This window comes from Hyaena hyaena, unplaced genomic scaffold (assembly GCF_003009895.1).
Source record: "Hyaena hyaena isolate Hyena2069 unplaced genomic scaffold, ASM300989v1 scaffold_1426, whole genome shotgun sequence".
NCBI lineage: Eukaryota > Metazoa > Chordata > Mammalia > Carnivora > Hyaenidae > Hyaena > Hyaena hyaena.
The window spans coordinates 117,059-142,628 of record NW_024082064.1 but is presented as its reverse complement, the minus strand read 5'-3'; the positions used below and the strand labels follow the sequence as shown (position 1 = coordinate 142,628).

The window sequence follows — 25,570 nt, the reverse complement described above, 5'->3', positions numbered from 1 at the left end:
TAAATTATGGGCTAATTTCAAATAGAAAAGATACCTTTAACTATGTAACTAAGAAGAGGGAGATAAAGATGGAGGCAGATGGAGTTGATAAGGAACGAAGGCATTTCCAGGTTGAAGGTACCATTTTCTTTGTTAAAGAAGTGATTGGACAGAGGGAGCGTTCAACCAAAAATTGGTGAACATGGCGGTGGTGAAGAAACACATAGAAATAAATGTACATTTTAAACACAGAGACCCTAGAGACATTTTATTACAGAATATGCCATTTCTTAAGGACTCCTTCATATGCTTGAAATTCTTTTTCGAGGTGAAATTTTTGATATACTTGTAGCATTTTCTCTGCACATGTGTGCAAATGCCTGTGGCTGCAGATCCTTGCTTTCCTGCCAGGCTGCAGGCTTACCACCAGTGCTGGGGTTGGCCGCTGTGATGTTGCTGCTAGTGGAGTCCAGGGAAACATGACTCGTGGCAAGGCTGCTGGCACTGTGGGAGGAGTAACTGTAAATCATCTTGAGAAAGGCAGATTTTGTGTTAGTCTCTTGCTTATAAAGAATAACATAGCATTTGGGGAAGAACGTGCAACACAGGATCCCATAGTTAGATATTAAAATAACGATAATCTCCACAGCTGGCAAATATTTACCAAATGTGGTAGCATAGACGGGGACGAATGTGATCCAAGCTATGAAATAAATGAGCATGCCAAATGTTATGAACTTCGCTTCATTGTAGTTCTCAGGTAGTTTCCTGCCTTTGAAGGCAAATATGAAGCAAATGAAGGCCAGGATTGCAATATAGCCCAGCATGGTGCCAAAAGCAAGGATGGATCCCTCCTCACATTCCAGGATGATGACTCTGGGCAAGGAGACATTCTCTTCCACAGCTGGTGCTGCAAAGATTAGCCAGATTGTGCAAATGACAACCTGGATACCTGTGCAAGTGAAGATGATGGGGATCGGTTTATAGAGGCACTTCAGGAAGTTCTGTAACTTGGGGTCAAAGCTGAAGGCGAGCAGAATTTTCAGGGACTTCACCAAAATGCAGGAGATGCAGAGAGTGAAGCTCACACCAAATAACGTTTGCCTGGTTTTACATGTGAAGTCCTGTGGTTCTCCAATGAAAACACCTGTGCTGGCAAAGTTGAGGAAATGACAGAGAAGGATCACAAAGCAGATTGGCAATCCCCCAGATGATTTCACGACAGGTGTGTTCAGGTTTCTTGTAAATATTATGCCAATGGCCAGCACAAACAAGATTCCCAGTAGGGAGAGGGCCAGGAGCAGTATGGCAAAGGAGTCATTCCAGTTGAGATACTCTACTTCCTTCTCAAAGCATGCTGTGCTCCTCACGGGGGCCCACTGTGTTTCGTTGTTGCATAAAAGGCAGTGATCCATATCTAAAAGACAGAGATTCAGTTACATTGCAAACATTTAAACCAGGTGATTGTCCACAATGATGTTACAAATGAGACTCCTTAGTAATAATGTAGATGAGAAAAGGGACAGAGATAATTGTCACATTGGTTACTTATTAAAATAAAGCATGCACAGAACCCAAAATAAGTAGAGAGAAAGTGAGGGTGAGGGAAGAAAAAGAAGGGAAGAAAAAGCAAAATGCCAGCTGGGCTGTGAGTCTTAAGGGAATCAATATATTCAAGATAGATGCCAGCCTCTTATGAACTTGCTATTATAGGTGGCAGTTCAGGGACTCTGTTAAGAAAGGCTTTGAAATATGGAGGTGCCTGGATGGCTCAGCTGGTGAAGCATCCAACTTTTGATTTCACTCAGGTAATGTTCTCAGGGTTCATGAACTCAAGCCCCACATTGGGCTCTGAGCTGGCAGCTCAGAGCCTGCTTGCTCACTCTCTCTCTCTCTCTCTCTCTCAAAAATAAATAAGCTTAAAAAAAAGAAGAGCTTTGGAATCAAATGTATCTCAAGTCCCTTTCTCTATTACTTATGATTCCCGTAATCTTGAATAAGTAAATTGAACTTGCTGGGTCTATTTCTAAATCTTTAAAAAAGTTAAAAAAAAAAACAAAGACTCTGCCTCTCTGGGGTGCTGCATTCAGTAACAGAATAAATGTACACTTCTTTTCATGGAGCATTACACACAGTAGACACTAAATGTAGTAAGAACTGCTATTATAAATAAGGCTGCAGATCTTTTAAAAGCAGAGAAAATATGGCTGGGTCACCCTAAAAGCTCTCTAAAAGTGAGATAACACAAGATTGTAACCACTGACAGTTGATGAAAAACTAAAGTTCATTTTTTTTTCCCCTAGGAAGTTGGTAAAATTGAGCCTCTCTTATGGGCAGTGATAAGCTTGAAAGTGTTTTTTGCTGATTCTGATGGCAAGGCAGCAGGAAGAGTTGATACCAGGGTGGAGTCTGGGAGTGTGATTGCATTTACTCTCCATTTTCACCCCCTAAAGGTGGGGTCTTATGTATTGCCAAAAGGCTCTCTCTGAGCATCCATCTGAGACCCTCCTCAGTGCCCATTCAATTTTATACAAGGCCTGCGTTCCCTTCTTCATTAACCTCAAAGTCAGGTTGTGTTTCTGTTTATAAACTTCATTACTTCTCCAGCCTCTTCCTCTTTCCAAACCCTGTTTCCCTACAAAAACCGTTTTTTCTCTGTCCCCCCCTAACTGCTGCTGCTAATGTGTAGCATTTTTTCACGTGTTTGGCAAACATTTAATGGCCTTGTCTATGTACAAGAGCTGTGTGCTAGAGACATAAGAAAAACAGAAGATAATGTCTTTTTGGATCGCCCTAAATCCTTGCTTTTTTTCCAAAGGAAAAGCAGTCTTCTACACTTATTCTTGCCTTGGTTATAAAAAGGCAACCCAGATTATATTTTGAAAATGCCTGCTTGTCTTTGTGGGAAATAAATGCTACATATTCTTTCAGTGTTCTTATTTATCCTACTTGGCAGAGAGTTTCTAGATACCATATTGCCTGGAAAATCCCCCTCCCCCACAATTACCTAGTTATTTACACAGCAGCAGAGCCCATCTCAGGTTGGGATAAGTGGCATTTTTGTGAGATAGTGACAGAACAAGACCATTGGAAATTTTATATTGTGATACTTCTTTCCTTAGAGCCAGTGAGAAAAGAAGAGTAAAATATTTGAGAACTGTTCTAGCTCTCAGGTTCTCAACTTTTATAGATGAGTAGGGATACAACAATAAACAAGGGAATATGATGCTTTTAAAGTAGGCTTGACTCCAGGGGCATCTGGATGGTTCAGTAGGTTGAGTGTCTGACTTCCATTCAGGTCATGATCTCCCAGTTTGTGGATTCAAGCCCCATGTCAGGCTCTGTGAGATGGCTCAGAGTCTGGTGCCTACTTCACATTTTGTGTCTCCCCCTCTCTCTGCCCTTCCCCATTCATGCTCTGTCTCTCTCTCTCTCAAAAATAAATAAACATTAAAAAAAATTTTTTTAAAGTAGACTTGACTCCAGGGAAAGTGCTGATAGCTCCTTTTATGACCACAAAGCCTGCTGACCTTATTCTTGTTCTTTACTTTGTATATTTTGCACTGATCTTGTGAAATTGTTAAAGATGGGTTTGGCAAACAACCAGTAGCATCTCATCTTTGTCAATAGTTCATCCCCTCGTCTCACAGAAGGCTCTTTTTAGGCTTTACAGAAGATTCTTTTTAGGCTCCTGTTGCATGTTGGTAGGGATAATCAGATCTCCAGGGTATGCATACCTCTGGGTTTTTTATCATGCTCAGTTTAGTTAATTCAACATTTATTTAATTATAGCTATTGTGTCCCAGTTACAAGGCCAGCATATCTATGTGAGAGATACATGGACAAAAATTGGCAGAGAATTCATATTGTTTTGAGATATGCAGGAGGGGAAGTCTATCTAGTTGAGCAGATGACATCTTCCCTTGGAAGTGAAGTTACTCTTATATCTGTATTATATATTTGTTGTGTATCTGCTGATATAATAGAGCAAATTCCAAGATATAATGAAATTTTACTGGAATTTAATCTAGCAGGAGTATGAGATGCTTTTTTTTTAAATTAAAAAAATGTAAACCAAAATAGGATTCATGTAAAAAAAAAATCAGCCTCAGAGAAATGTTTCAGGTGAGTCACTATACATGCTGTAGTGACTATAATTACCTGTCTGGTTACTGTAGTGATTTTCTGGACAGTTCACACATTCATAGCAGCAGATATGTTGACTTCTTGTAGTTTTCTTCATTTGCCCAGGACTGCACTCCTTGGAGCATTTAGATTGAATTTTCTACAAAGTGAAAGAAATTCCAAATAGAATTTTAAAAGATTATTTTCCTAACTAACCTTGATTGATTTAAAGATACATTTACTAAGTTGTATTTTGGTCTCTCTCTCTCTCTTGTTTTTAAATAGCACGATAGAACTGTTTTGTCATCTGGAGGCATGTGAACAAGTTTAAAAAACAGAAGATATTTCAAATAGCGAAACTGCCTTAGGAAGAAGTACTTTTTGTCACATTATTAACTTCTGAAATCAAATAAGGGAAATTAGCTCTTTCAGAAAGTCCCTAGCAGTGGGATAAATGTGTAGTGATGGATCTAAAGAAGGAAATGATGGCTTGGAAATTTCCAATCTTGTGTTGTATAAAGTGTCCAACAATATATAAAAAATAGTAGTAACTTAATGTACACTTTTATATTCTTTAGAGGAAGGTTATTAATCACACTATCCAAGGAACTTGTACAGTCTAAGCTTAAAAAAAAAAACACTGGAAATTTTGAATTTAAAGCCATTAAAGTATTAGTGAAAAAGGCAACCTTAGATATATAAATACTATTTTAGGTTATAATTTGGCATGTCACAATGTGAATCATATGTAGCATCCTAATTTTATGGAGCTCAGTTTCCCGTTTAACCAATAATTCTTTGTACTTCAGCTATGCTTTTTTCTTCATTCACAGTCCCTTTCTCATGCATAACTTGTGAAATAAATCTGTTATTGTCTTATTCTTCCCTTTTGGGAAACCAATGCAGAATGGGTAAATGAAGCTTTCTCTAGATTCTCTTAATAGTTATTTCTGAGCCAGGAACACAATCCACTGACTAAGCTAACTGGTCTTTTCTCTGGGAGATGAAAATAATCTGGCTGAGAGAGAAAAAGGAGGCAAGATTCAGGGGCCCTGAGTCTGCAATGGTGGTTTTCTTCTCAACACAATTATTCCTGATCTGGGTTTTCAGCAGGCAGGCCATCATTGGGGGATAAAAGAGAAATCTTCTCTTCTCTTTACATAAGATACAACAAAGACACTCTAATGTCTGGTATTAATAACTTTGGAATAGCAAAAGATTTGGGATTATGTGATGTTGGACTATGAGTATTGATGATTTACCAGAAATGCTGATACCCCAACTAGCCTGTATATTGACAAGCGTTTCCTGAAATCTGTTCTAATTGGTCTCAGATATTGTTTGTTTCCACTACCTCCTTGAAATATCTATGGGTATTTCCATCATGAAGAAAGGCATTTCCCTTTTTATCAGGCCTTTCCATGTAGTCACTAAAAGCCCCTCTCAGTTATTTGTCACCCTATCACCTCCTTCTCATTGAATGTCTCCCCTACAAAGCCTTAGAGAAAAATAAAAACATTATTGTGTTAATAAAAAAAAAAAACACTAGTGGTTCTTGCAGAAATTCTAGTAGAGAATCCTCTCTGTATTCAGTACAAAAATGAGTCACTATGTGGCTTAAAAGATGCAGTATGAGTTACAGTGTTTAGCAGAGTTCTGGACTCACAAAGGCGTTGTGAGGCTGGTGGTGGTGATAATCAAGATGATGATGAAAGTTTGAGAACACAGAAGAATGGCTACATTTCTATCTTTCAAGGAAAAAGTATCTTTACTGAAACTTAGGACAGGGAAAATTAGAATAAAAATAGTGGCTTAATTCAACACATATTTTTTGAATGTCTATTGTATGCCAGGCACTGTTGTAATTGTTGAAGCCACAGCAGGGAACAAAACACAAAAATGCATGCTTTCATAGACCTTCATTCTAGCTGACAAGGTTGACAATCAGCAAGATAAGAATAAGCAGAATGTACAGAATGCTAGAGTGTGGTAAGTGCAAGGAAAGAAATAAAAAGACGAGGATACATAAAGGGTATTGGTTGGCATTGCAATTTAAAATATGGTGACCAGGGAAGACCTCCCTGAAATAGTGACATTTTAGGAAAGATAGAGATGAGGTCAGAAAGTGAACCACGTGATCATCAAATAATATTATACAGGCAAAGGAAATAACAGGTACAAGGCCTTGAGTTAGGAGAAAGGAAGGTACTATGGAAGAGCAAGAAATCTTGTGGGGTTGTAGAAAGGGGCAAAGAGGAGGGCAAAGTAGGAGGCGATGAGGCCAGGTAGATTCTGCTGGCAGGTCACATAAGGTTTTTAGAGACATTAGCTTTTCCCCTGAAAGAAACAGGATGTATAGGGAGGGTTTTGAGCAAATTATTATAATTTATAAGATTTCTCTGGCTGCTACTTTAAGGACAGACCAACGAGGGTAAGAGTGGAAACAGCAGTTAGAAGCCTACTGTTACAGGTGATTGTAGCTTGTACTGGAGGGGCAGCAGTGGACTAGGGAACAAAAGTTGGTCAGATTCTAGGCCCATTTTGAAAGTGAAACATAGATTGGATGTGAAGCGTGACAAGGATTCCACCAGGTTTTTCCAGGAAGAAATGAAAGGAAATTGCCATTTATTAAGATGAGGGTTGGTTTGGGAGCTCAGTTTTGGAGATAATCTGTCAAGACGACTATCACATATTGTCAGTTGCACAGTTGTATCATTATTAGGATTGAAATTCAGAAGATAAAAAGCTGGGAGTCATCTGCCTTCTTTTTTTTTTTTAATGTTTTATTTATTTCTGAGAGAGAGAGACAGCGTGAACAGGGTAGGATCAGAGAGAGAGGGAGACACAGAATCTGAAACAGGCTCCTGACGCGGGGCTCCAATCCACAAACCGTGAGATCATGACCTGAGCCGAAGTTGGACACTTAACCGACTGAGCCACCCAGGCACCCCTCATCTGCTTTCTTTATAATGAATGAAATTATTTATATCGTGAGCCTGGATGAGATCACTAAGGAAAAGTGTAGAACCAGGAGAGGATCATTTCTGAGCTCTGGGTAAGCCAGTATTTATAGGCAGCTAGAATGATAAGGAACCAGGAAAGGAGGCTAAGAAATAGTGGCCAGAGACAGAGGAAGAAAATCAAGGGGGTGTGCTGCTCTGGGAACAATAAATAAAACATTTTACAGAAAGGAGAATAATTAATTACCAATAATTAGTAAGATGATGTTTGGATTTATTAGCATTGGTGAATTAGATAGAAAGAATTTTGATGGATTGGAAAGAGTTCAAAAGAATTATGGGAGGAGATAAACTGGGCCAGTGGATGTATTTAAATTTTTCAAGGAGTTTTGCTGTCAAAAGAAATAGAGGAATGGATGTTACATAGAAGGCGAAGTGGAGGATCAATAGAGTTTCTTTCTTTTTTTGGAAGATGGAAAGAATAACAGCATATTTATATCACCATGTAGATAATGGAGAAAAGAAAATACCTGAGGATGTGGGAGAGAGTGGAGAATTGCCAGAGCAGTATCACTGAGTAAGTGGAAAGAAGTTGGGATCCAGAGATCACGGGAGGAGCTGACCTTGGCCAGGAGCAGACAGCCCATCCATAGTGCTGGATGGAAGATAGATGTGGTGGCAGGGGAACACTGCTGCTCTCTTCTGAGTGTTTCACTTTTGTTAGTGACATAGGAAGCAAGGTCAACTAAAAGTGAAGATGGGGAAGATGTGTTGGATCAGAGAAGAGAAGAAAAATTATGAAATGGCTATCTAGGAAGGTAGGTGAAGTAAGGGACTAGGGTAATAGTTTGATTGCCCAACAGCCCTAAGGGCCCAATGGAGGTTTGAGATCATGACTTTAAAGTGAGAACAGTCAACAAAGTGTTTTTGTTTTGACAAGTTCAGCTACATGGGGGCTATACTGATTAGGCAGAGTTGAGGTTAGCCAGGATTATGCTCTAGTCAAATGAGTATGTTGAAGAGAGCATGTACAAGCGTGATACACAAGTTGACCGTAGCATTTAAAGAGGGAAGTTGGGGACAGTCAACAGGCAGTAGGGTCACTGGAGGTCCTGGTAGGGTCAAGGACTTTTGTAATTAAGGTACTAATTTGATGTGAATGATATATAGCAACCTACCACAAAATTACCTTAAGATTTCTGAACTCGTTTTTTGTTTCTTGGTCTGTGATGATGAAGACATCATTCTTCAGATCATATTGGGCAATCTTGGTGATAGCCAGGTGGCCATTGATCTCCTTCCAGAGCACAACATCATATCCAGTATTCATATCCCCATGGGCATCAAAATGAAATGAGTTCCCTTCATCAATGAATGTCACATTTTTTAGTGCATCAAGTAACTATAAAATACAAAAATAGAAACAAACACTAATAGAAATATGCATCCATTATCCCAATTGTAACACTGCCTTATAAGGAATATCACTTAAAAGTAGAAAAAAGACATTCTGGATCAGTGAGTATGGTAACTAGTTGAGAAAGTTCTTAACTATCTGGCAACAATTTGACAATCCTAGCCTTATTTCTGCCAAAGTCTTGCTCTGTGAATTTGAGAAAGCAAGTTAATGTTTATGGAGAGTAGCTTCTCTAGCTTATAAGATTGGAAGCTGAGCATCTTCAGTTTTTCACGTTGTAGAATTTCAGGATGGGTCCTCTGGGGGCATTCCATGGGCTCTAATACTGGTTCTACATCTCACTAGTGATGTGGTCTTGACACTTACAATTTCTTTCTAGGTCCAGGTTCCCCATCTGTGAAATGAAGTAAATGAAACCTACCTTATAGGGTTATTGTAAAGATTATATATAATTAAACATATAAAGAGTTTATCCAAGTATTGGGGACAGATTAAGATTAATAAAGGTTATGGGCATCTGGGTGGCTCAGTAGGTTGAGCATCCAACTTAAGCTCAGGCCATAATCTCATGGTTTGTGAGTTTGAGACCCACATCGGGCTCTGTGCTGACAGCTCAGAGCCTGGAGTCTGCTTCGGATTCTGTGTGTCTCTCTCTGACCCTCCCCTGCTCACATTCTGTCTCCCTCTCTCTCTCAAAAATAATAAATAAACATTAAAAATGTTTTAATAAAAAAGATTAGTAAAGTTTAAATTAATATCTGTTAACACTGTTAGCTAATGAGGACATTGTGCAAATAAAAATACTTTGAGTCTATTAATTAATAATGTCACCTGACATTCATAGATTACTTGATAATACTGAGAAGTGTGATATCCTTCTCCATAACAACTCAGTGAAACAACTGAACAGAGATCATCTTCCTCTTTTCTTAGGTGAGCACCACCAGTGAAAGGGTAAATGGATTTAATTCGAGAACACATATTTTGACGTGCAGCTTTTTCCATTGCACTTAACAATAATTTAATTCAAGATCTCCGTATTATTTTTTCCATTTGACTCAAAATCAACCATCAGTGTGTCATCTGGAGCTATAGAAGGAGGGAAAATTCATTATTTCCTTCCAGTCATAATTGGATCCTTGGCCAAGCCTGAGTGGGTAATCCAAACCAGTAGTTGTTATGCTTACCATCCCCAAAATGAAGGCAAAGAGGACAGAGATAGAAATATGGGACAGTCCAGTGTCAACAGGACCCTGTTCTCAGGGCGTCTCTCCACCAGAGAGGTTTAGCTGGAGGGTGTAAAGTACTGCCAGTATCTACCTTCTAAATACATCCTTTTTTTTTTTTAAATGTTTTATTTATTTCTAGGAGAGAGAGAGAGAGAGAGAGAGAGACAGCATGAGCAGGGGAGGGTCAGAGAGAGAGGGAGTCACAGACTGAAACAGGCTCCAGGCTCTGAGCTGGCAGTCAGCACAGAGCCCGACTCGGGGCTCGAACCCACGAACCACGAGATCATGACCTAAGCGAAAGTCGGACGCTTAACCAACTAAGCCACCCAGGCGCCCCAGTATCTACCTTCTAAATACATCCTTTGTTACTCATTTGGTGGGAGGTACAGATCTTATTATCTCTGATGCTTTTCAAATTGGTTTCAGTGATTGAGTGTAAAGTGACCTCTAAATTCTATTTCCAACTTAATTCACAGAATGAATTTTTTTTTTAATTTGAGAGGAAAGAAATGCAATGAAATATTACATGTCCTGTTACCGAGTTTGTACAGAAATTGTGTGTAATCCAGCTAGGACAGGAAATGTTTTACTGACAAATGAGGCAGCTGGATTGAGATTGTGCTGCAGAGGAAGATCGCTCTTCTGGGAGAGAGGAAAACACTGCTCCACCATTAACTTGTTATATAATCACGGCTAAGTAAATACCCTCTCTGAACATACTGGGCCTACTCATCTAAGTCTATGATGTTATGTGGCTCTCGTTGAATGCAAAATCTGGAATGAGGCAGAAATTATTCTATTTGAATAGAATTATTCTTATTCTGTTCCTTCTCAGCTAGTCTTTTATGCATGTTTCTTTCCTTCCATTTTTGTTGATCAATAGAATATAAGACAATCAAGCTATATTTTAAGGTAAATATACTAGTTACAATAGTTAGGTCAGTGACGAAATGTCACTTTAGTGAAATACCTGAGCATGTATATTGATTTTATTTTATATATCCACAGATTTCTTAGTTCTCTTAATGGATATAAAATAATTATTACTACCTTAAAGAAGCAGGATATCAGATCTAACATGGTGGAATTAACCAACAAAAGCTTTTTATAGCAATTGCCTGGAAGAAAAAATAGGAAAGGAACAAAAAAAGAGGAAGTTTAGGACCTACTGTCAATGTTTCCACTTCCACCCGTGTGTTGATTTTTCTTCCATTCTTAAGTTCCTGCACTTGATTAGATTTTCTGACACATACACATTCTGTAAATAGTGATAACATTGTATGATGTACGTAAACCAGCATAACTATGCTTGTTCTCATAAGAGACAGGGTGGAAGCAAACAAAACTGTACACTCATTACCTGTTAAGTAAGACAGCATTTACTCTGGATTAAGGTACATTTTGAACATTAGTGCTCCAGTTAGTAAGCTGCTAAAGGTTTTTTCTGTCAATTATTTATTCATTTTTCATGGAGACTCTGAAAGTCACTATAAATTGACACTATACATTTTAAACAGTAAGATTTGCATTTCCGTGATTACAGAACTCAACCTGTGTATGACAATGACCTGTTTCTAAGAACACAAAGCCAGGAGGCCATCCCAGCTAAGCTGTTGTGGTTAATGTTGTTTTCCATTTCCTTGACTGCTCCAGTGTCCACAGCATCTTCCTAGAAAGCTGTACTTGTGGGTAAATCAGAGAGAGCAGAGGAAGCAGCCTTGCATCTCTGTCTGGTGCCCAACCTGTGTCTTTTTCTTCTGCGAAATTTTATGTGCTGTATCAGAAAGCACCCTGGGCTAATGCTGGGACAGTCGCGCTGCTAATTGTGTGGGGGACTGTAGGCCAGATCTTCACTGTGGAGGTCCCCTCCATCTCTAAACTGCTGTGAGTCTCTGTCACCAGTAACGTTTCCTCTTGCCTTAAGATGGAGTGTAATGAACATGAAACTGTGGACCTACCAGATATTATAGAGGTTAGAGATGATATATGTCAATGCCTGGTATAGTCGCCCTTAAAAGTTATTAGTTATTATTTTCTTATTACTTCAAAATCACTCTCTTCTCAGCACATGTTTCTTCTGACTTCTGTACTAGCCATTGCTACACTGTATCTGGAAGTCATTTCTACACCTGAATGTCTCGTAAGTTCTTTGAATTCAACATCTCCAAAACAGAATGCTTAGTACTTCTCTACCCCATCAGATCTCTACTTTTCTGTTTCCACTCAACAAAGGCATCAAATGTCCAAATGTGGAATCACTTACAACAACTTTGCTTCTCTTTGTCTGTCATCCTTTACACCCAATCTATCTTCAGCTGTTCTTCATCTTTCCTCTTACACATTCATGTATACATTTCCATCCTCACTGTCACAGCACAGTACTTTAATACTTATACCTGTAGTATAAGCCATCCTTATTGTATCCCTGGATTACCAAATTCTTCATTCTGCCTCGAGGCTTGTGTCCCTCTGACCAGTGTACACCACAATGGAAATGAAATGCTACTTCTTCAGTGGAAAGCAGATCAGGACACTTTCCTGTCTAAAAATATCTTTAACTGGCCCCCCTTTGCGCCATCAAGTCCCAACTTTTAAACATAGTTTGCAGTCATTCTATTGAAAAGATGGGCCCGTACTAGCAGTATGAACATCACCCAAGATATTATGAGAGGTGCAGACTCTCAGGTATCCCCCCACAGAATTAGCATATGCATGATAATAAGATTCTCAGGCAATTCAACTGCACATCAAAATTTGAGATGTGCTGATTGATGAGGCCCTGATGATGGATCCTTCACTAATCCCTCTACTTTCATTTACCAATAGTTTCCACAAAAGACTCCAATTCTGAGTCACTATGCACTTATCCCTGAAGGTGCCATGCTTTCTTCTTGGATCTTGCTTGAGTATTTCTATCCTGACTAACTCCTACCCAACCATCATATTCTCCAGAGATGTCATGATCTTTGGAAAATGTTCTCTGAATCGGTTGGCTCAGTTCTGTGCTTCTCTGCTTTTTTGTGTCTCTGTGAAACATAGTAATGCATCATCCTGCTTGTAATCACCTCCTTAAGTGGTTGATTGTACACACCAGTGGAAAGATGACTACTTTAGGAAGAGGAATTATCTTGTTTTCCGTAATATTTTCAACACTCAACACAATGCCTGGAACATTGAGACATCTAATAAATATTTCGTAAATATATGTATAAATGAGAAGTTTGACTATTAGACAGTATGTCATCTCACATGCATCACTTTCTATATCATCATAAGTAAAGGAAAACAAACAAACAAAAAAAATCACTGGTTACAACAAGGAGGTGGTATCCTCATGCACATCTGAGAAAACACCAAAAATCTATTGAAGTGAAACAGTTCTGACTGTGTTGCTTCTGAATACTGCTCCTAGATGTCATCAAATGTGGAGCCAAAGTGAGAACTATTGGGAAAAACTCCTTTAAAGTTATTTGAATATAAAATTACTTAGAAAGTAATATTTAGATATTAGTGAATTTAACCAGGGGATAAAATAATCTTCAGGAATGTATCTTTGGTTAGTGACCCTAAATGTTGCTGATCGTTTAAATATAAAGTCTATGGAGATTTCTTCATAAAAATTGTTTGCATTGTGTGTCCTACTGAATCTGGCACAGATGTGATTCACTCACATTGTGATCAAAAGAGCAAGTCACTCACATATTCTCTTTCCAGTCTGTTTCTGTTTGTTTCTAGATAACCAGGCTCCCAGGGGGAAATAAAGAACAACCCCAGGCTTCTACTGTTTAAACAAAATATTTTAGAAGATCTGTTTAGATTATACTTTCTCAAATCTTTTCCTCAGAATGTTTGAGATTTATTCCTGATTTAAAATATTTTCCCAGATCTTTAGTGGATAAATAGTCCTTGCTATTTTTTTTTTGTCCTTCCTTAGAGGCTCTTTATGTCTCCTCTCCTTTATCTTATCTGTCTCTAGGATTGTCTAATTTCTATTACTCTCTCTCAATCTCTCATTCTTAAAATTTCATGTAGTGGTTTCATTATTGTAGTCCACTTAATTTGTAGTTTTTACCAATCCCCTCATTAAGGTTCTATATTACAAAGAGTATGCTTTCAAACAGATATCTTAAAATAGCTAGGAATAAATATATATTTTAAAAAAGATAGTTTTAATTTAAAAAATTCTAATCTCTATTCTTACCTCCTCATTAGGTTTTTTACCTTGCATTAAAAGATCAAAACTAGTTTTAAAATGAGAAATTTAAAACCCCCTATACCATCACATGATCCACCCAAATGTAAGCCAATGACCTTAGACTTTGAAGCTTCTGTTTGGGATTGCTTAAAGTAAAAATGACAAAAGTAGAAATAGCCTATCCTGGATACTCACCTATGTGGTAACAGTGGAGTCTTACTTCCTTTCACCTTCTTTTCCCTTACGCATTTATAATAAATTTATTTTTTGAACATGATTCTGCATCAAAACAGGGTTTGGTTTTGAGTACACAGTATTGAAAAATCTGTTCTGATGAGTAAAATTTACCGTCATATAAAGCAACAGTTTGCTTTCAAATATCTTGTTTATCAGCATTTTAAAAACACAATGGAAATTTTTTACTAAAAAGGCCTCATTAAGTTTTAATTTGAGTTTTTACAAAGTAATCAAAGAGAAGAAAGAAAAAGACTTCTTTTACTCACAATTAGTGGTTCATTTCAACCTGAGATATCATAGGAATTGTTATGATTTATCTAACAATGTTTATTTGAAGAAGACTGGAGCCCTAAAGAGACTGTTCTAAGTAAAAGTTGTAATTGAAGGTTTAAGACTAAAAACCAATAAAAACCCATGAAAAACAGAGGGCATAGAGGCAGAAGACCCAGGCAAGAGTCATATTTCTAGTACTTTCTAGCTTTAGTTTTTCCATTGATAATATTTAATGATAATAAAAAGGACCAGTAAACATGCCTGGTTTTATGTTTGTCAAGAGCACTAAAAGAGATAATTCATATGAAGTGCTGAAAAACTACAATATTAGATAACCATATACTCACAAAAAATAATACTGCCAACTGGATCTTCTTGGAAAATCAAAGAGCATCACTTTAGTGGGTCAGAGTAGTAGTGAAGGTAAAGTAGCAACTCTATTATCCTCAAGAACAAAGAGCTAATGAGAGAAATGCATGTTATTCAAACACTTAATGTATTTAATTTCAAAAGGAATACGATCAAGACAGTTAATATAAATACTTGAAAATTAAAGCAAGGAAAGGAAGTATGGTAGGGGAATTTTGTTGGATGTATGAGTTAGTACCTCCCATGGTTGAAAGGCGTTGGGGTTCTGACAGTCGCAAGCTTGGCAGAGATCCCGAATGGCATAAGCAAGGGCAAGTACTGCGAGCTGGACACTGTGGACAAAGCCTGGCTCAGTATAATCCCACAGGAAATCATTTCTCAGGGAGAAGTTCCTTTCTATATCCTTGTCAGCCTTGTAGGCCAAAGTTTCCTGAGAATGGTTGGAAATGCATTGACTCAAATCACTGTCCTTGACATATGCACAAGCAGACAAGAGTGAGGCATATTCATTTAAGGCTTTGTTATTATCACTGGGAAATATATGCAGATTTTGAAGAAAAGAACGGAAGGAAGACATATTTCCTCTTCTAAAGGTAAACCCCACAACTTTGCCAATCCTTTTAACATTAGGAATGGTAGTAATCTTGGTAGCCGTTGACCAGTTATCACTAGCAATCCAGATCTTATTTATATTCCTTTCTATGGCTTTACTGAAGAGATTGAAAACATGGAATTGCCTCAGGAATACCACAATGACATTAACCTGGGCTTCTGCTATGATTTTGTCAAGTGTCTCATTGATCCTGACCTCAATGGTATCATCTGAGAGGAAGGCTGGGAGAATTTCTTTGAAAGCTATGCACACATTATTTGCTGTGGTCTGAACTGCAAAAGTGCTGAGGGCCAGTCGTCCATAGTCATCATCTGTGGCTATGATGCCAATCCAGTTCCATCCAGACTTCTGAATCAGGTTGGCCATTGCTTTAGTTTGATAGAAGTCACTGGGCACAGTCCGTAAAAATGAAGGAAAGCGAATTTTGTCACTTAGGATTTCTGCAGTTGATTCATAACTCACCTGGAAATTGACAGAATCTTTTAGTTATGGTGTTGATGAACTCCAGGTGGGTGTTCATACTGGGTTTTCCCCTCTTTCATTTCTGTGAATTTTTGTAATCTTTCTCTAAATTCTCTGGTCCTTTATATTCTTTCCCATCAATGAACTTCTACTTTATAAACAGCATAAACCATAACATTTAGTAATTGTGTGTCAACTCTTTAGAGTCATTGCTCTTCACTCATTTCTATTGTGTCTAGTACAAGCTTTCTGAAGGTTCAGGCTCTATCTTCTGCTTCCATCTACACTTCTATATCCATCTATATCTATCTTATATCTCAGGCCAAGGCCAATAGTGGATATTATTTAAATATTCAGAGATAAATACAGGGAAAATGCAGCTAATCAAATAAACAATGTATTTTTAGGACACCTGCTATGTTCAAAATTTTGTCTAATTGATTTTTATTCTAGGTAAATAAGTCAACCAGCCAAATAATCATCTAGTCTAGGGGTCAGCACACTTTTTTCTGTAATGGACCAGATACAAAATATTTTAGGTTTTGTTGATCACATATGATCTCTGTCGTATCTTTATTTGTTACAACCTTTTAAAAAATGTAAATACCATTCTTAGCTTAATAGCTCAAGAGCCACATTTGATGTACATGCTATAGTTTTCTGATCCCTGATCTACTCAAACAAGTAGCATCTAGGGATACCTACCTAATGTATACAAAGTTTTGCTTGATTTACAGTTCTGGGAATTTTATTCTAGAGAAAATTACTATTTTCACAGCTACAACTGCACCATGTCCCTTGCTCGTCAATTTCTTTCTTTCTTTCTTTCTTTTTTTTTTACTATTTACAGCAGCCACCTGGCATGGTGCAAAGTCAATAGGCTTTAGAGTTAAATAAACTCAGAATTCTGATTTCAATAAATTTGGGGAAGTTAGTTAATATTTCTTTACCTGTGAAATGATAGGATTCTTGTGAAGATTAAAGGAGAAAATTGAAATGGTTATTAGCACACAGTGGACATTAACTAAACCTAGTACCCTGACATTACTATGCTGACCTACATTTTTCATCTGACATTGCTGTGCTCATCTATATTTTGAGGCCTGGGCTTTTGTAAAATCAGTGTCCCCTGCAGAGAGTCACCTTTCCTTTTGTGTTGTCTATCATGGAAATTACATTTTTACATTAAATAATCATTGTTAGAAATAGTCTACTTTTCTTACTTATCACCTAACTAGCATTATACATAGTCTAGAAAATTTGAGCCAAAGCCTTATCTCTGAGATATTTAGGGGAATAATTCTTTTTGTGTATTTTTTTTTCATTTTGGATATAAACTTTTATTAACAATTCCACTAGGCTATATAATAGAACTCTCAGAGTCTCTCATGGGTATAAGATCTTCTTTATTCTAACTCCAGAAAGTTATATATCTGAAATTCTTATGCACATTTAATATATGATTTATATTTTTCCATCTGTTCACTTCTATCAGATGGCAATTTCCTAATATCTGATTATAATTCTTTTTCCTTTCTAACTGTTGGCTTCTAATCTTCCTTGAGCCTAGAAGGCAGTGACCTAGTGAGTTACAGAGCAATGAGAGAGAAAACCAAGGCAACTTGTTTGACTCTAAGTAATATGGAAGACCTTGGTGAAGGGCTTTCAGAGGCCTTTTTGCTTATTTCTGGATTATTTATTGGTTTGCATTACAAAGATATATATAGTTTCACAGTCTCTGCTAAAAGCTTCCCACCATACTCAGAAGAAAACGCAAATCATACTACAGCTTATAAGATGCTGAATGACCAGCCCTTGCTTATCTCACCAGATGCACTTCTTACTTCTTACTGCACTCCTTTCTATACAACTGATCTAGCTATACTGATCTTTTGTTATTCTTTGGAGATTTCAACTTTGTACTTCCTGCTTTCCCAGCATAGATATTGTCCTATCCTCCCCATCTTCCCTTGGCTGTCCTTCCTTATTCAAGTTTCAGGAAGTCTTCCTTTACCCTTCAGCCTCCTCATAGCACACAGCTGGTGTTATTTCAGAAACAAGGCAGCTGAGGCCCTCAGAGATTTCTCTTATCCAAATCTCATGGAAAACTCTCAGAAACTAGACTTGACAAGTTGAGGGGCGACTATAGTCCCTTATAGTCCACTATATTATTCATAATAAGGCACATGTCTTTCTTTGACTGAAGAAAGGGAAACCTAGTATCCCAGGTTACCCTGATCCTCTCATAATAAGGAACATGATCAAAACCAACATACGGGATAAAACAAAACCCACCTGTGGCATGAGCTGTAAATTCAACACCCTGGAGACAGCCATGGTTATTTCTGAGTAGCCAGCACCTATGACAGCCTTAACCCTTGGCATGTAGCTGGAATAGTCACACTTAAACTCCACGATTTCTCTGGAGCTGTTGAACTTAGAAAGAAATCTCAGAGCAGCTGCCATTGCCACTGTGACTTCTGTACAAGTGTCATAGATTTCATACCCCAGTTTGATTCCAGATAATAGTGTTGAATTATTGATCATCTCAATGCTGTGAATCATGGCAAGAGTTTGAATAAAAATTGATATTTCAAAGCTGTCGAGAAACAAGTTTTTTAAAACAATCAGAATACAACTCTTCTCTAGACATGATGGTAACTCATTTGATTCACATCTCTGTCTTATAATAGACAATTTCTGAATCAGTGAAGCTCATTTCTTAAAGAGTCTAAACTTTATTTTAAAATAGTTCTTGATGAAAACCTTTCTAAATGGTATATAGTTTCCCAAATAGAGTCTGTGGAATAGGATTTAACTTGTTTCTGATTAATTTTGGGTTCATTTGAATACTCAGTTTAGTATTCTACAGTGTGGAGATGTGTCTGATTTTTGCTCCTTTTTGTAGTTAGATGTCACCATTTTGTTGCTGTCCAAGTATCTGCTCCTTAGACTCATTAGCCCATCTGTCTTTTTTAAATACAATCTGTTGTGATTTGAAACTAGCTTACTAAGACTCTTCAGAATTACATATAAAACAGTGTACAAGCTCAATAGCTTTCTTCTAGGTAAAGTGCACTGTTTTAGTTCCGAAACATAGCTATTTACTCTTTCAGTGCATTTTCCCAGTTGACTTCTTGATTTGTGATTACTTCAGAGGACTGGGTTCCTTGATTACTGCTGTACTGTTTATGTCATCCACCACTGTATAGAAAAAGTTACAAACAATATCTAATATATAGTAAAGATTCAAGTTTTTAATGATTAAAGGAGAGCATTATTATTATTATTTTATTTTAATTCCAGTATAGTTAACATACAGTGTTATATTTGTTTCAGGTGTACAATGTAGTGATTCAACATTAGTGAGCTCATCAAGATAAATGTACTCTTGCAGCACCTGGGTGGCTAGGTTAAGAGTTGGACTCTTGATCTCATCTCAGGTCATGATCTCATGGTTCGTGGGATCAAGCTCTGTGTAGGGCTCTGCACTGACAGTGGGGAGCCAGCTTGGGATTCTCTCTCTCACTCTCTCTCTGCCCTTCTCCCACTTGCACACACATTTTGTCTCAAAAGAAAGAAAGAAAGAAAGAAAGAAAGAAAGAAAGAAAGAAAGGAAGGAAGGAAGGAAGGAAAAAGAAAGAAAGAAAGAAAGAAAGAAAGAAAGAAAGAAAGAAAGAAAGGAAGGAAGGAAGAAGAAAGAAAGAAAGAAAGAAAGAAAGAAAGAAAGAAAGAAAGAAAGAAAGAAAGAAAGAAAAGTGTACTCTTAATACTTTTCACTTACTCAATAATCTCCCGACCCACCTTCCCTCCAATAGCCATTAGTTTGTTCTCTATAGTTGAGTCTATTCTTCGGTTTGTCTCTATTTTTGTTCATTTGTTTTGTTTATTTTTCCAAGTTTATTTATTTATTTATTTTGAGAAAGAGAGAGAAAGAGAATGAATGTGCTCATGGGATGTGTGAGCAGGGGAGGGGTAGAGAGTGAGGGGAAGAGAGAATTCCAAGAAGGCTCCACTCTCAGCATGGAGCTGGACAAGGGGCTCAGTCTCACTACCGGAAGATCATGACTTAAGCTGTTTTCAAGAGTTGGATGGTTAACCTACTGAGCCACCCAGGCATCCCTTGTTTATTTTGTTTCTTAAATGAATGAAATCATACAGTATTTGTTTTTCTCTGACTGACTTACCTCGGTTAGCATTAACCTCCCTAGATTCATCCATGCTATTGCAAATGGCAAAATTTCATTTTTTTATAGCTGAAAAATATTCCACAAATATATATATATATAAATATGTGTGTGTGTGTGTACACACACACACATATTTATATACCATGTCTTTTTTATCCATTTATAGAAGACAATATTATTGTTCAGGGTTTTGATATTTTTAACTTTTCCTTTAATTCATTGAGTTATGATAAATTAAGGTATTTGAATAATACTATTTGTCATTGTAGACTATATAAAACTAAAGCATGGCGAATCAGCATTGTTTTTAATTTGAAAAAAGAAGCAAAAAAGTGAGAAAAGTTAAAGTAATGGATTGTAAAAAAATTATTAAATGTATAACAATTGAAATGTATAATGTTTTCAGTGTCTCCACATGTTAGCTCCATTAAAGTCTAAACTTCTTTGATGTATTCACATCAGTATCCCAATGCATAGAATAGGGCCTCATTAATGTAGGCACTTAATGTATAGCTATTTGGGGGTGCCTGGGTGGCTCAGTTGGTTAAGTGTCTGGCTATTGATTTCGGCTGACTATTGATTTCTCATGGTTTGTGAGATCAAGCCCATGTCAGGCTGTGGTCTGACAGTGTGGAGCCTGCTTGGGATTCTCTGTCTCCCTCTCTCTCTGCCCACTTCCCTGCTTTCTCTCTCTGTCTCTCAAAATCAATCAATAAATGTTAAAATATATATGTATAGCTGTTTGATGCTGAGTGAATACTGTTTCTTTCAAGGTGTGTCAATAAGGTGAAAGGATATTCAATTCAGTAATTTTTTTCCAGAATATATTTGCTTATTAGAACAATGATTTTTTAGTATTTTTTATCCTTCACTGTTAGGCTATAATTGTGGGCCTGTACTCATTTTTTGACTACCAATTTAGTGCTCTGAGAATCTTCATTAATTATTTTGAGGTATTCACTAGTATTCCTGATAATCAACATTTAAGAAAACAGTTCAAAGTGCCCAACTTCTAGAGAGAACGCCAGAAAGGAATCTTAGTGTGATGTGGGACCACATTTTATCTGACAGCATTCTTAAAGCACTTGGTAAATATGTTTTGATAAAGAAAGGGGAAAAAAAAGGGGGAGAAGTGGGGAAGGAGGTTAAATTTACATAAAAGAACATCAAGATAGAAAGCAGGATTTCAGAGTTGGAAAAAAGCATGGTGATCAGATCGCCATAGCAACAGAAGCTGGATGCTGTCTATATCCCTAGAAGTTATCCAGGCACTTATTTTACAAAAGAGAAAATTGGAAACTGGGACTCAAAGAACTTAAGTGATTTTCCCATGTCTACAAAATGAGTTTGTCCCTAAGCTGAAATTAAAATTAAAATATCCTGCTTTCCTTAAAGAAAATCCATTTGTAACATCCTCTGCCCAGCTTTACTTTTCCATAGTACACTGTGCCACATGTGTTTTCTATAGTCTAGATTTCAGGGAAAAGTGTTTGTCAAAGAAGAATGAACACTAAGTTGAAGTAAGGTCCTAATTTATCATAAAAGAATTAGATTATTTCAAGAATGAAATTATTGCAGTACTGACAACAATGCTGGTGTAGAGAGATTTTAAATGTCACCTATTTTAAACAAAGAACTAAATAAATAATAGATCTGTATTTAAAACAGAATGCATGTTGTAGCTGATATAAACATAACTAATACATAATATGCATACTGCAAATTAATATATATTAATTTTAATATATAATAAATATACATAATATAAATATAAATATGCTCTATATGTTTGTAGTGGACAGGCTACAGTGTCTCCTAATTGATTTTCCAAGTGACTTCAGGGTTTTTTTTTAGGCAAAATCCAAGTAGATATATTAATGGAAAGTATTCATTGCCTCTGCACATGGAGGTCGATTATACGTATCGTGTTGATATATTTCTCTTTTAAGGAGGGATCGCAAGACTAACTATATGCAACTTAAAAATACATTAGTTTAAATTTTATTAAAATAATTTAGACATCAATACAAGTAAATGTTTACATGTCCTAATCTTATAGTATAATCTTGAAATTTAAATGTGTTCCTTGAGGCTTTACTCACCCAACACACTTCTGGATTTCTGGTCGTCTGGGATAGTCTTCTGAGGACAACATTTTTTCATGAATGGCAAATAAACCTCCAATTATGACATGTCCTGGAGAAGTGGCAGTCACAAAGTCATCAGGGGTCTGGCAAGTCTGGGTAGCAGCAAGAGGAATCACAAAACAGATAATCGGTATAATCAATAGTGCCATGCTTCTATCTCATTTGCTCAGCCCATGTGAGTTCTTAGGAATCATTAAGCTCACAAAGTGCCAACAACATGGTTCCTATTTCACCTGTAAACACCATGTAAGGTATAGGGCAGTGTCAAAGGCTGGAAACATTCAGTTTTCAGATGCTTGATGATAGTCAAAACAGTTCTTCACCAATAACATATTGGACTCTAACACTCCATTGTTGGAGATGTATGCTAGCAGCAATGCTAGGGCAAAAGTTATAGAATTAGAAACACAGGTCCTCACTGGGACAGCACTGTTTTACTTCACGGATATGTCAAGGGCTTTGGATCATATTGGCATTTCTTTTGAAGTAGAATATAAAATCCTCAAGAGACAGCAGTCAATGAAAATCTTCCCACTTCAGGAATGGACAATTTTACATTTCCAAATGTATCACATTCAAGGCACAAAAGCTTCAGTGTGGTTTATAAACTATTTAGAAAAAAATAGCATTCTGCCTTTATTTTTCCAGAAAATCTCTATTTTTAAAAAATGGAATTCAGTCAGCTTTAGATATTTAGCACTTCCAGTTTACATGTGTTGGAAATAAGTACTTTTGGTGGGGTAGTTTGTGGAGAAATAAGTAGTTTTGGGGTGCCTGGGTGGCTCAGTCGGTTGTCCCAACTTCAGTTCAGGTCATGATCTCATGGCCCATGAGTTTGAGCCCTGCATCAGGCTCTGTGCTGACATATCAGAGCCTGGAGCTTGCTTCGGATCCTGTGTCTCCCTCTCTCTATGCCCCTCCTTGGCTCATTCTCTCTCTCTCAAAAATAAATAAACATTAAAAATTTTTTAAAAAACTAAAATTGAGATAAAACTTACCTGATATAGTGTTTGATTTTGAACAAGAAAACTCATAAATTGTTGACATTGTCACAGTGTGTGACTTTTTATAAATTTGGAACAAATTTTAGTCTACATGTTCTTAAATGCTTAGGAATCTGAACTAACATGATTTAGTGGATATCTTTTAGAACTTAACAGAGGATAGATAAACCTCAGTAATTTAGTCTCCTTTAAGAAAAAGTTAAAAAATTTGGGGGCACCTGGGTGGCTCAGTCGGTTAAGTGTCCAACATCAGCTCAGGTCCTGATCTCATGGTTCATGGGTTCGAGCCTTGCATCAGACTCTGTGCTGACAGCTCAGAGCCTGGAGCTGGTTTCAGATTCTGTCTCTGGCTCTCTCTGCCCTTCCCCGACTTGTGCTCTATCTCTCTGTCTCTAAAGTAAATAAACATTAAGAAAAAAATTTTTTTAAAGTTAAAAATTTTTAACTTTACTTTTTAAAATCCATCGTTTTCAAACATTGGATTAAGAAGGGCTATATCATGGGCAAGTGGTTCCAAACCCAATACATCCAGATGGCTGATGGGTAGCAGACATGTTTAAGGGAATTTCAGAAGATAAAAGAGTACAATAGCTACTATGCTGTTTTTCATCATTCAGATAAGCTTAGGTTCCACTGATGTAGGATTGTGCCAACTGAAGAGTGGAGAAGTCACAGCTCTTCACATTTTTACATTTTCCCCAATGGCAGGATTTCCTCTTGGATCCAAACCAGTTAACTTCAGCTGTTCAGAAAGTTTAATATACATGAGTTTGCAGTCTCTTCAAATGTAATTACATTTTGCCCATCTTAATCTTATTATTCATTTGTATACATATATGTATGCAGTTAAATGTACTTTTTTTTAATGAATGTAGTCATTTTGCTCAGATAACTTCCAAGGTCTACTGTAGTTACAAGTTCAAAGATGATTTTGGTAAAGATAAAAAATTAATAAATTCAGGTAATTGTCCAGCAAAAGTATATAATAGGTATTAAACAACTCAGTGATTCTGAAGGTATGACCCTCATGTGGCCATATTATTCAGATCTGACATTTATTTAAAAATCAATAACAAAGTTATGCCAACGATTCCTTTTAGGTTGCAACTTCAGCAATATTTAGGGACTTTGCTATCTGAAAAAAATTAAAGATAAATCACATTTTAAATGTTATTATTATTATTTTTTAGATGTTTCTTTTGAGAAACAGAGAGAGCATACATGGGGAAGGGACAGAAAGAGAAGGAAAGAGAGAATCCCAAGCAGGCTACATGCTGCCAGTGCAGAGCCCCACGTGAGGCTTGATCTCACAGTTTGTGAGATCATGACCTGAGCCAACATCAAGAGTCAGATGCTTAACTAACTGAGCCACCCAGGCACCCCGACAATTTCTTATTTTAATAAATGTAATCTAAGTTGGAAAATCTATTTCTATAAGGGAGCCTTCTGAAGGTAGGAAAAAAGATTTTGAAAGCCCTTGTCCAATGAAATGCAGTCTCATGTGGCAGAAAGGGCACAAACTTTGGAAGCTGACAGATTGGTTGGCTCTGCCTATCACTTGGCATGTGACCATGAATGAGTTACTCAACTTTTCTGAACAATAATTTTCTCATTTATAAAATAGGTAAGCTATTCTTTATCAAAGGTATGTCTTGAGACTTGAACTGAATTGATTTGTAAAGCTCCTGTATTCTAGTAGGCATTCAGTAATTAGCTCCTGTCTCAGTCCATTAAGACTGCTGTAACAAAATACTGTAAACTGCGTGGCCTATAATCCACAAACATTTATCACATAGTTCTGAGGCTGGAAAGTTCAAGATCATGGCACCAGTAGGTTCAATATCTGGTGAGAGCCTGCTATAAATCTCACTTGGTGGAAGAGGTCAGGGAGCTTTCTCGATGGTGCCTTTATAAGGATACTAATCCCATTCATAAGGGCTCTGCCCTCATGATCTAATCATTTCCCAAAGTCCCATCTCCCAATATTGCAACTTTGGGGTTCCATTTCATTATCTAAACTTTGGGAAGACACAAAATATTCAGAACATAGTAGCTCCCACCTTCCCCTTCCCAAAACCAAACTGAAAGTTATTAATTCTTAAACTTGGAGTGCTTTCTGCAGTTGACATTGCTCAGAGCTCTTTCTCAAACATCATGCCTGGTGGAAGTGATGATATTAGTAATAGTGCCACTGACTAGTTGGTTATTATCTCCCTAGAAGGTAAATCATTATTGAGTTAAGCTTGAAAGAAGATACAGAGTATATTAATGACTTCAGAATTCCACTGGACATATTATCTTCACTGTTGTAGTTTCTGTCATTATCAAGATTTAATTTTGGACTAGGGACAGCACTTTTACCCATAATTT

The 25,570-nt window shown here is 37.1% G+C and overlaps 1 protein-coding gene across 3 annotated transcripts; it reads right to left on the bottom strand.

The window, feature by feature from the left end:
* Positions 1-281: 281 nt before the first annotated feature.
* On the bottom strand, positions 282-22,345 carry GPRC6A (G protein-coupled receptor class C group 6 member A). 3 transcript variants are annotated; one of them, XM_039223743.1, is made up of 6 exons: positions 22,152-22,345; positions 18,155-18,458; positions 15,023-15,859; positions 8,254-8,466; positions 4,141-4,264; positions 282-1,396 (listed from the first exon to the last, which is right to left on the bottom strand). In XM_039223743.1, the coding sequence occupies exons 1-6, from the start codon at positions 22,343-22,345 to the stop codon at positions 282-284; spliced, it is 2,787 nt and encodes a 928-aa protein (XP_039079674.1). The 3 variants fall into 3 exon arrangements, with proteins under 3 accessions (XP_039079674.1, XP_039079676.1, XP_039079675.1); XM_039223745.1 differs by having other exon boundaries at positions 15,548-15,859; XM_039223744.1 differs by lacking the exon at positions 8,254-8,466.
* Between the last annotated feature and the right edge of the window lie 3,225 nt (positions 22,346-25,570).